This window comes from Odocoileus virginianus, chromosome 7, assembly GCF_023699985.2.
Source record: "Odocoileus virginianus isolate 20LAN1187 ecotype Illinois chromosome 7, Ovbor_1.2, whole genome shotgun sequence".
Lineage (NCBI taxonomy): Eukaryota > Metazoa > Chordata > Mammalia > Artiodactyla > Cervidae > Odocoileus > Odocoileus virginianus.
The window spans coordinates 74609030-74621212 of record NC_069680.1 but is presented as its reverse complement, the minus strand read 5'-3'; the positions used below and the strand labels follow the sequence as shown (position 1 = coordinate 74621212).

General features: G+C 37.3%; 1 protein-coding gene and 1 pseudogene across 2 annotated transcripts in view; one reads left to right on the top strand and one right to left on the bottom strand.

The window, feature by feature from the left end:
- BMPR1A (bone morphogenetic protein receptor type 1A) overlaps positions 1 to 12183 on the bottom strand; it is a 141059-nt gene that overhangs the window by 3871 nt on the left and 125005 nt on the right. For both annotated transcript variants that reach the window (XM_070470971.1, XM_020915034.2), the window contains 5 exons: positions 11689 to 11833; positions 7208 to 7400; positions 3689 to 3986; positions 1187 to 1362; positions 56 to 186 (listed from right to left, as the gene is read on the bottom strand). In XM_070470971.1, the coding sequence (XP_070327072.1) occupies positions 56 to 186; positions 1187 to 1362; positions 3689 to 3986; positions 7208 to 7400; positions 11689 to 11833 (943 nt within the window). The remainder of the gene's footprint in view (positions 1 to 55; positions 187 to 1186; positions 1363 to 3688; positions 3987 to 7207; positions 7401 to 11688; positions 11834 to 12183) is intronic.
- Positions 2442 to 2848, top strand: LOC110151642 (large ribosomal subunit protein eL33 pseudogene; annotated as a pseudogene).

Genomic DNA, 12183 nt, shown 5'->3' with positions numbered 1-12183 from the left:
AGTGTCTTTGGCAACACTCAGCAATCACTTCCTGAGAGGACTGAATCCCACTTACTTCATCACTGTTCCATCGATTAGACACAATTGGCCGCAAACGTTTAACACACACAACCTCACGCATATCTTCGTATGATGGATCATTGGGTACCATGTTATAATATGGCAACTGGTACTCTTCTACTATTCCTGCAGTGAGTGAGAAAACAGTGGGCACAAAAATGGTGGCTGGAAAAAATACATCAATCCGTTCAACACTTCTTACTGAACTAAGGAACTATAATTCCCCCATAAAGAAGAAAAGATAACTGAGCAGATGATTCATGTTTAATAGTAAATGTATGTTCTACTCTCCTTTTAAAGTATCTGATTATTTTCTATATCCCCACAATAATTGTCCATATTGAACATACCAATATCCCTTAAAATAAGCAAAGTGAACCATTCAACCTAAATTTTTAGTCTTATTTTTTATGTACACAGTTGCTTCTACTAATAAATGAGGTGTTTTTTTTTTTTCTGCAGTAGAAAGACAACGTATACGTAGAAATGAGTTAATAAAGCAGACCCGAAATTGCTATCTGTATAAAAGGCCTGCTTGCAAGATTGGCACTTAGCTGCTATCTGGGAACTTGCCTGGTAAACAGCTCTCTTTACTCATATAAATGAAAAGGGTGGCCTTTGTACCTGGACTATTTGTGCAAACAATATAATTTATGCTGACCACCTGCTTTCTTTCTAGAAGTTTGGAATTTTGATACATGCCAGGCAGACGATGCCCATGTGACCAGCCTCCAAAAAAATTTCTGGGTACTAAATCTCTAATGAACTTCCCTAGAGGACAATATTTTACATTTCTACAATTCCCTGCTAGGGGAATTAAACAATCCTGAGTGACTCCATGGGAAAGGACTTTCAGAAGCTTATGCCCAATTTCCTCTGAACTTTTGCCCCACGTGCCTTTTTTTTTCCCTTCGCTGATTTTGATGTGTATCCTTTCAGTGTAACAAATCTTTACTATGAAGACAACTGTACACTGAATCCTGAGAGATCTAATGCAATTACAGAACCAGAGAGTGATCTTGGAGATCCCTGACATAGATGACATCTAAATTATACAACTGGAGCTGTTATTTTTTGAATGATGAGTATACAGACATAACCAGAGACATGCTACCTAAACTCCTACCTCCTGTGATACAACGACGAGCCATTTCCCAAATGATCAAGCCAAAGCTATAGATGTCAGCCATTATGTAGGGCTGGAAGTGGTTTTTATTCAGGCTTTCATCTAGCACTTCCGGAGCCATGTAGCGTTTGGTACCCACCCTAGTATTCAAAGGTACATCAACTTCATTTGTGTCACTGAAACAGAAGACAGAAAATGTCCAGGTTGAGGGAAAAGAAGAAAATCATTTCTCCTCTATTTTCGCTGCATTGTGTAACAGTCAGAATTTGTCTCTCTCTCTATGTGTATGTGTGTTTGTATACACAACTAAATAAAATGAAAATCTATCTAATGAGTCTACATTTCCTTATCAGTTAGTAATCCTTGGGGCTAGATGTATCTTGAAATTTAACATCTTTCAGATTTTAAAAAAGTATTATACTCTTTAAATATATGCTATATATTATATAACATCTCCAGCAGGGTCTGGAGCAGTACTGAATTAAAATCATTACTAAGTCCACAGCAAAAAACTAAGTATGAATATTCATAGTTAACTGAATAAATAAAGACAGTAAATACCTCAAATCAGTTCAGGCCAAGTTTTGTCACCAAGTAAGTGCTGTGTCTCTCTAAGGAAGAGAACAGTACTGAATATAAAATGTGGTAGATAATTATGTCCTAGGACAAGTGAATGTGAAAATTGAGAGGCATCATTTGCTTTTTTCATTCTCATGTGATCCTTTGTGATTTAGGATTACATTTTTTTCTTTATGGGTCCAACCAACTTAATTCTATTGTGAGTCATGTTTACATAATCATATTGCAATATTTATCTTTTTTTTTTTTAATTTTGGGAGTATATTTTAGAGTTTGAAGACATGAATGGTTTTTTTTTTTAGGTTCCCAGATCTGTTAAGATTTTGGAAACTATTCTGAAATGGACATCAATATAAGGTACTTTATATTTTCTTAAATGGCATTTGATGAATACTTGAGCCAATAAAAACTCCCCTGATAGAAAAAAACAATAGGATAGAAAACTGTAATAATGACAGAAGATTAATTTTTTTGATGTTTGCTTTATTATGTACTTTAATTTTATGGCCTGACATGAATTTTGAAATGTGAAATGGCTGCTGTACTCTAGAGTTATAACATTAAAACAATTTCAATGGTTTCCTAAAAATGTGATATTCTCATTGTTTAAAAATACTGACGCTCTTTCAGCCATCTTGGACCCTGTGGAGGCCTGCTGGGAACGGGACTTCCTGCTGGGAACGGGACTTCTAAAATGACAAATATGTCTGGAAGGCTGTGGTCCAAGGCCATTTTTGCTGGCTATAAACAGGGTCTATGGAACCAAAGGGAACACACTGCTCTCCTGAAAATTGAAGGTGTATATGCTCGAGATGAAACTGAAATCTATCTAGGCAAGAGATGTGCTTATGTGTACAAAGCAAAGAACAACACAGTCACTCCTGGTGGAAAACCTAACAAAACCAGAGTAATCTGGGGAAAGATAACTCAAGCTCATGGAAACAGTGGCGTGGTTCGTGCCAAATTCCAAAATAACCTTCCTGCTAAAGCCATTGGACACAGAATCCGTGTGATGCTGTATACTTCGAGGATTTAAACTTCTTGAAAATAAATAAATGTGTGGATTTGTAAAAAAAAAAAAAAAAATATTGACAATATCAAGTAGGGATGAAGCAATGGCATACATAAATCTTGTTTATGGGAGTATAAACTGATGCACATTTTCTAAAGGGAAAACCTATTAATATAGTTTAATATATACATACTCTCTGTCTAGCCCCTTCTGCAGAAATCCATCATGAGGAAATACTTTTACAAGTACTCTGGAATATTATATATGGATAAAATACAATATTCAATGAAGTACTTTTTAAATAATAGAACCTGGAGGCAACTTTAATGTCCATCAGTTGGGTCATAGATGGGATAAATCATAGTAATCTATAAAATGGGAAACTTTCCATACTGCTGTTAAAAAGAGTAAAGATCTATATAAACTGAAGTAGATGTCTAAGACAATAAAAAGTAGGAAATCAAGAATTATGTAGAGTAGGACGCAATTTTTGTAAAAAAACAAAAACCACAATAAGAACAAAACACTAAGACAAACCTCCCCCCAAAATCCTCATTATAATGACATAAGCACAAATACATGTTTGGAGGGCCTCCCTGGTGGCTCAGATGGTAAAGAATTTGCCTGTAATGCGGGAGACCCAGGTTCATTCCCTGGGTTGGGAAGATCCCTCAGAGAATGGAATAGCAACCCACTCCAATATTCTTGTCTGGAGAATTCCATGGACAGAGGAGCCTGGCGGGCTACAGTCCATGGGGTCGCAAATAGTTGGATACAACCGAGTGACTAGCACATTCACTTTAGTTTTCTTCACATGTTTGGAGTCCCACTGTCCTGAATACAAATACAAACAGGTAAATGTCTTTAGGAGATTAAAATAACTCCAAAGCACCAGGCAAAGAACCACTCACCTGTTGAACTTAACAGCAAGGCCCAGGTCAGCAATACAGCAACTTCCATTTTTCTTGATGAGGATGTTTTTGCTTTTTAGGTCTCTATGAGCAATTGCAGGCTTTCCTTGAGTGCCATAAATTTCTGTGTGGAGATGGCACAGACCACAGGCAGCCGAATAAGCCAACTTAAGCAGGGCTCTGGTGTCTAGTGTAGCACATTTCAGGAAATCATAGAGAGATCCGTTTTCATGGTAATCAGTAATCAAATAGAGCTGAGTCCAAGAACCTGTACCTTTAATGTCTGCTGCTATAAAACCTGTTCAATTAATGAGTTTAAAAGGTTAGTTATCAGAGGTGGCTAGGAAGAATAAAAGATGCTCATTCAGGATACTGAGAATAACATGGGTATCATCTATAGATATATAAATTTAACTTACCTGACAACATCTCTTGAATGTATTACCCAAATTTTTATCTGTCATTTACACATAAGTCTTTACTTTTGTAATTAATAATCAATCATAAAAATGATAATATGACTAAGAAAAAGATCACATATATAATAACCTGAGGGAATGCTGTTAATCTACATGATTCCCTGAACATCAAGAACTATGAAGAAGGAATGTGGAAATTGTTCTTCATTTCAAACTGAAAAGCGGACACATTAAAAAGTTCAGTTCAGTTCAGTTCAGTCACTCAGTCGTGTCTGACTCTTTGTGATCCCATGGACTGCAGCACTCCAGGTTCCCCTGTCCATTAACAACTCCTGGAGCTTGCTCAAATTCATGTCCATCAAATCAGTGATGCCATCCAACCAACTCATCCTCTGTCATCCCCTTCTCCTTCTGCCTTCAGTCTTTTCCAGCATCAAGGTCTTTTCCAATGAGTCAGTTCTTCACATCAGGTGGCCATAGTACTGGTTAAGTTAACTATGCTCTATGCTAGCACGTCTCTCCCCTCACCCCCATTTACACAATAGCAAAATAACCCAGGTATGATTTGATCAGGATGGTGCATAAACTCATCAGCCTTCCCCGGCTTCTTTCCTTCCCTGGCTTTCTTTTCAGTTACAATTTCCTTGCCCTTTACTTTAGAGTTAAATATTAAGTTCAGTTCAGTTCAGCTGCTCAGTCGTGTCCGACTCTTTGCGACTCCATGAACTGCAGCACGCCAGACCTTCCCGTCCATCACAAACTCCTGGAGTTTGCTCAAACTCATGCCCATCAAGTCGGTGATGTCATCCAGCCATCTCATCCTCTGTCGTCCCCTTCTCCTCCTGCCCCCAATCCCTCCCAGCATCAGGGTCTTTTCCAACGAGTCAACTCTTCGCATGTGGTGGCCAAAGTATTGTAGTTTCAGCTTCAGCATCAGTCCTTCCAATGAACATCCAGGACTGATCTCCTTTAGGATGGACTGGTTGGATCTCCTTGCAGTCCAAGGGACTCTCAAGAGTCTTCTCCAACACCACAGTTCAAAAGCATCAATTTTTCAGCACTCAGCTTTCTTCACAATCCAACTCTCACATCCATACATGACCAATGGAAAAACCATAGCCTTGACCAGATGGACCTTTGTTGGCAAAGTAATGTCTCTGCTTTTCAATATGCTATCTAGGTTGGTCATAACTTTCCTTCTAAGGAGTGTCTTTTAATTTCATGGCTGCAGTCACCATCTGCAGTGATTTTGGAGCCCCCAAAAATAAAGTCTGATACTGTTTCCACTGTCTCCCCATCTACTTCCCATGAGGTGATGGGACCAGATGCCATGATCTTAGTTTTCTGAATGTTAAGCTTTAAGTCAACTTTTCCACTCTCCTCTTTCACTTTCAACAAGAGGCTTTTTAGTTCCTCTTCACTTTCTGCCTTAAGGGTGGTGTCATCTGCATATCTGAGGTTATTGATATTTCTCCCAGCAATCTTGATTCCAGCTTGTGCTTCTTCCAGCCCAGGGTTTCTCATGATGTACTCTGCATATAAGTTAAATAAGCAGGGTGACAGTATACAGCCTTGACGTACTCCTTTTCCTATTTGGAACCAGTCTGTTGTTCCATGTCCAGTTCTACTATATTCAACTAAGAGTTCGATCCTAACTAAGCTAACACCCACTTGCCCATCAATGCCTCATCACATCTGTCTTTTCAGCCTGGTTCACTGACAAGCAAGTTCACGATACTGGCTTTCTTTCCTTCTCCTCTTATCCTCCCTCTCTTCAGAAGGTCAGAGTGCTGAGTTGAATAATAGCCCTCCCTGCCACAACCAATTCATGTCCACCAGGTCTCTATAAATGTGACCTTATTTGGAGACAGGTCTTTGTAGATATAATCAAGTTCAGGTGAGGTGAATACTAGATTACAGTGGATACCTACTCAATGACTAGTATCCTCACAAGAAGAGGGAAGTTTGGACACAGACACAACGGGGGAAAGGTCACGTGCCAACAAAGACAGATCCTGAAGTGTGAAATGCTGAAGACAGTTAGCTGGCAATCACCAGAATCTGGATGAGGCAGGAAGAGTCCTCCCCTAAAGCCTTCAGAGAGCCTGGACCTGCCAACACCTTGATTTTAAACGTCTGGCCTTCAGAACTCTGGAGAGGATTAAGTTTCTATTGTTTTAAGCCACACGGTTTGTGGTAATCTTCAATAAGCTGTTCTAAGAAAGTAATACAATTACTGTAGGGAACTATTAGCAACATGCTATGCACTCTCTAAAGTAAAGGGCAAGGAAACAGTAGCTGAAAAGAAGCCAGGGAAGGCAGATGAGTTTATGCGCCATACTGATCAAATCACACCCAGGTTATTTTGGTATTGTGTAAATGGGGGTGAGGGGAGAGACCTACTAGCATAGAACATAAATGAGGCTACATCTTATAGAGGTGGGGGGTAATTTCCTTTACAGGAGGCAAAAGTACACATAGTTAAAGTTACCTAGAAAATTGTTTAAATTACCTTTTAGAGACTTTTAAACAAACTGAAGGTCTCTGGCAACTCCTATCACAAGTCTTATAGAAGCCGCTTTTCAGACAGTATTTGCTCACTTCATGTGTCATGTTTTGGTAATTCTCAAAAAATTTCAAACTTTTTCATTATTATTATACTTATTATGGTGATCTATGATCAGTGATCTTTGATGTTACTATTGTAGTTGTTTTGGCATTTTTTAGCAGTAAAGTATTTTTACACTAAGGTATGTACATTGTTTATTAGACATAATGCTACTGCACATTTAGGCTACAGTATGGTATAAACAACTTTTAAATGCACTTGGAAACCAAAATATTTGTGTCATTTGCTTTATTGCTATATCTGATTTATTGCAGTGGTTTGGAACCCAACCCCAAAATATCTGAGGTATGTATAGAGATTGGCTGGTTGCATTCAGGACTGGGTTGTATTTAAAGTATGTATTCCACTAGGTTTCCTTTAGCCAAATGCACAGAGCTGAGCTCACTTATGTTTTCAAGCCCTTGAGCTAGGCTTCCACCAGCATCCCTTTAACTTTGTAGAATATGGAACTAAAATCAAATGTATACTCACCAAGTATGTTTTCATGGCGCATTAGCACAGTTTGATAGATTTCTGTTTCTCGAAACCAGCTAGCTTCTTCAGTGGTAAAAAACACTTTGACTGCCACTTTCTCCCCACGCCATTTACCCATCCACACTTCTCCATATCGGCCTTTACCAACTTGCCGAACCATCTGAATCTGTTTGGCAATAGTTCGCTGAACCTTAATAGGAAAAAGTAAAATGAGAAGTATTAAGATTGACAGAGTGGTTTAATAGGTCAACCCATCAAAAAGGATGGTGTACACAACCAACCAACTCCAATATTAACATTTATGTAGTTGGCCTCTGTATCCATTCTGCATCCTTGTAAATGGAAGGCTGGCTGTAAGAGACCCGAGCATCTCCACATTTTCATATCTTCAAGGGATCCTGGAACCAATCCCTCAGGTAAATCCTGAGGGAAGACTGTACTGTATTCAGAAGAAGATGAAACAATGTACAATATATTCTAAAATCACAAAATAACAATCTGTCAGTGTGACAGACTGTTTGCAAAAATGGTCAATATAATTCCCCTCTAGTACACACAGTCTTGGGTAGTCTCCCTGCCCAGACTCTGGGCTTGGCTACATGACTTGCTTTGGGCAAAAGAATAACAGCAAAAGTATTAATGGAACAAGTGAAAAGTCTTTGTGCATTGGGATTTGCCCTTTCTTGCCATTTTAGGGCACTCTGTAACTAAAATGAGCAAAACCATACCAACCATTGGCCATGTACATAAACTTTACCATTTGGGTCTGGCTGAACAAATTCAGAAAAAGAAATGCCAGGAAGACCCACAGTATCATGAAAAATAAATGTTAGTTGTTTCAAGTCACTGACATTTGGGGTGGTTTATCATGTCACAAAATCCAAAATGACAGTTAAAAATGTGCAACTCAGTCTGTATATAAGATCCCACACGATCTGGCCCTTGCCTAACTCTTCTGCCTGATCTTTCACTCTAGCCCCCCATGGGCACCCCTCTTATTTATCTTGTTTCAATTTTTAGAATTCAGTCAAGCTCATTCCTATCTCAGTCTTTTTGTATGTGTAGTTTCCTTACAAGTATTATTTCTCTCTTAAAAACTTTCATAGCACATATATATTTCTCAGTTGCTGCACTTATCACAATTATAACTATTTGTATATATATTTGTTTGAATTCCATCCCCCACGACTCACAGAACACAGATATTTATATAGGACAATAACTTTAGTACAATATTGCTTTCATCAGTATTTGTTGGATGAAAGATGCACATAAATTGCTACCTTTCATTTTCAGAAACATTTTCAGCCAATCTAAACTAATAAAATGACACTGACACTAAGGTCCAGGCTGGAAACATAGTTAAAATGGACTAGATTTATGAGTATCTAAACTGATTTACTTTATGTATCACTTATTACAAGATCCTTTTGTGATTTCTTTTTAGAAAGTTGGAATTATTGAGGTCAATTTATATATAATAAAATTCACTCTTTTTGAAAACTGTGTTGACAAATGTATACAGTCATGTAACCACAACCAAACATCACAATTAAGATATACAGTCATGTAACCACAACCAAACATCACAATTAAGATACCACTTTAAAGTCAATTCCCTCCCCACCTACCTTCAGTCTTTGGCATCAATGATTTCTTTTCTGTCCCTACAGTTTTGAATATGACATAAAGGGAAACATACAATAAGAAGCCTCTGTGTCTAGCTTCTTTCATTCAGCATAAACTACTTTGAAATGTACTTCGTTGCTGTTGCATGTATCAGTAGTTTGTTCCTTTTTACTGACAAGCAGTATTCCACTCTAAGAATGTACTGCAATTTATTCATTTACCAACTGATGGATTTTTTGAGTTGTTTACAATTAAAAAAAAAAATCAAAAACATTTACTTGTTCATTTATTAGGCCACATGGCATGTGCAATGTTCCCTGACCAGGGATTGAATCTGTACCTCTTCCCAACTCCTGCCTTCCTGGTGGTGGAAGCACGGAGTCTTAACCACTGGACCGCCAGGGAAGTCCCCAGGCTGTTTACAACTTATTATAAATAAAGCTGCTATGAACATTCATAGTCTTTGTATGGAACACATCTGCATATCTTTTTTTAAATTTATTTGGCTGCGTTGTGTCTTAGTTGTGGCATGCAGGACCTTGACTGCTGTGCACAGGTTCAGTAGTTGCAGCTCGTGGGCTTAGTTAACTGCCCCTCAGCATATGGGATCTTAGATAACCAACTAGGGATTGAACGCACATCCCCTGCATTGCAAGGCAGATTCTCAACCACTGGAGCACCAGGGAAGTCCCTGCGTTATCTTTTCTGTAAACACTTAGCAGAGGGACTGCTTCACTGTATAAAAAGTCAACTATCAACCTGTTTTCCAAAGTAGCTGTATTTTACATATCAATCAACATTCCATGAGATTTCCAGGTGATCTATCTTCTTTTCCACACTTAATACTCTCAGTTTTCATCAAACTAGTGAATGTGTAGTAGTATCTCACGGTGTTTAATCTGCATTTCCCTGATGACGCTGAGCATCTTTTCACGTGCTGTTCATATCTGCCATCCTTATATTTTCTTCGCGCAAGCAACTGTTCAAATCTTTTGTCCATTTCAAAGACTGGGTTTTTGACTCATTACTGAGTTGTAAAAATTCTTCATATATTCTGCAACACAAATTCTTTACCAAAACTCTTCTGCCAGTTTGTGACTTTATTTTTTCATCTTCTTAATTGTATCTTCTGAATAAGAAAAGTTTTAAATTTTAAGAAAAGACCCATCTATCTTTTTTTAAAATGACTTTTCCTTTTGTGTCCTAAGAAATCTATGCTCAAAGTTATAATAATTTCCTAAAACATTTTCTTTTAAAGGTTTTGTACTTTTATAGTTAGGTCTATGATCCATTTCAAGGTGATTTTGCATTGTATATGGAGTGAGGTAAGGGTCAAGATTCACCATTTCGCAAATGGATACCCAATTTTTCCTGCACCCTTTGTTGAATAGACTCTTTTCCTCACTGAATTACTGTGGTATCCAAATCAATTGACTACATATGTGTATGTTCATTTTCAGATTCTATTCTGTTCCACTGACATACACATTTATCCCGATGCCAGGATTAAACGGTGTTGACTACTGTAGTTTCACAATGAGCCCAGAAATCAGGTAGTGAAACCTCTTTACTCTTTTTCAAAACTGTTTTGGCTCTTCTAGGTCCTCTGCATTTCCAAGTAGTCATTAGAATAAGCTCATCAATTTCTATAAAAGTTTGCTCTGATTTTGATTTGGGCTGAATTGAAACTATAAATCAATTTTAAGCTAACTGAAACCTTAATACTGAGTCTTCTGATACAAAAACAGGATATATATACATCTCCTCATGAATGGTTTTATTAATTTCTTTTGGCAATGTTTTCTAATTATAAGTGTACAGGTCATACATAAATGCTGTTATGCTTATTCCAAAATATTTCAAGTTTTTAATGCTATTTTAAATGATACCGCCTTTAAAACTGTAATCTCTGCTTGTCGACAGTGTATATAAATTCAATGATTGTTGTACAAATACCTTATTATGCAATCTTGATAAACTCACTTATTGGTTGTCGTCATTTTACATTATCATTCTTGACATTTTCTATGCAGACAATCATGTTGTTCACATATGAAGACAGTTTTACTTTTACCTTTCCAATTTAATTACAGAATTACTGGATTCAATGAATTTTAAAATTAGAGATCAATGGGTTAAACACATCCAACTAAACAAAGCATTTAAAATCTATCTGGGTATCTAGTGTTTAAGTATCCCCTTCACCCTTAAATCTAAATATTTCTATACATATAACTCTTTGAGAATTATCTACATCTCCCTTTAACATTTTTATGAACTGTATTTCTGTAATATAGTTTCGTACCAGGGGAAGTATCTTCTTATGAAGATGATCTGTGGGAGTAACTTCTCTTTGATTTCAGAATCTGAAATAGTTATATTTCTCCTAATCGATCAATTTAACCTTACAGATGCAAAAAATTTTATACCTGATTCCTCAAGATGGCTGTTAAAAATGTGTGAGCTAATGCTAACACTTATACAGCACTTCATGACCACACTTTCTCTCTTAACCTTGCTTGCAGCTCAAAACTCTACCTTACCTGCCTATCCTTTCTTATTTCGTATTTCTTATTTCAACTAATTTAATCTTCTAAACATCTCCCTTGTGACTCACTTGGTAAAGAATTCGCCTGCAATGTGGGAGAGCTAGGTTCGATCCCTGGGTTGGGAAGATCCCCTGGAGAGGGGAAAGACTACCTACCCCAGTATTCTGGCCTGGAGAATTCCATGGACTGTATAGTCCATGGGGTTACAAAGAGTTGGACACAACTGAGCAACTTTCACACCATATGACAATACATTCTGTATCAGGAAACCATTCAGGCTTACATGACATTCTAGCTTACCAATAAGGGTAGTCCAGATCCACTACCAGAACTTTGTGACTGGTCAATAAGGTCTTTTAATGATTCTCCAACTGGAATAAATGCTTCATCTTGTTCGAGATCACGATTGTAACGGCGTCTGCTTGAGATGCTCTTGCAATAATGTCTTTTATGTTAAAACAGCAGAAGATAACTACATTAAAATTCTAAACAACAAAATTCTAAGGTAAGAAAAACCTAGAGGTTGTTGACACTATCATCATTCCTTCATCACATGGGTTCATAACCAAATTAGTCTTATCATAGAATAATATAGTCTCTGTTAAAATAACATCCAGAAATGGAGTTTCTGAAATAGAGAGCTATATACTACCTTAAAATGGAAAGATGTCCCTGGTACATTGGCAAGAGAAAAAAACTGATTAAAAAACAGCATGTAAAGTTTCACCCTCACTATATACAGTTTAAAATTATATGTATCTATACTTGTCTGAAAGGATTAGAAAGGATATATAA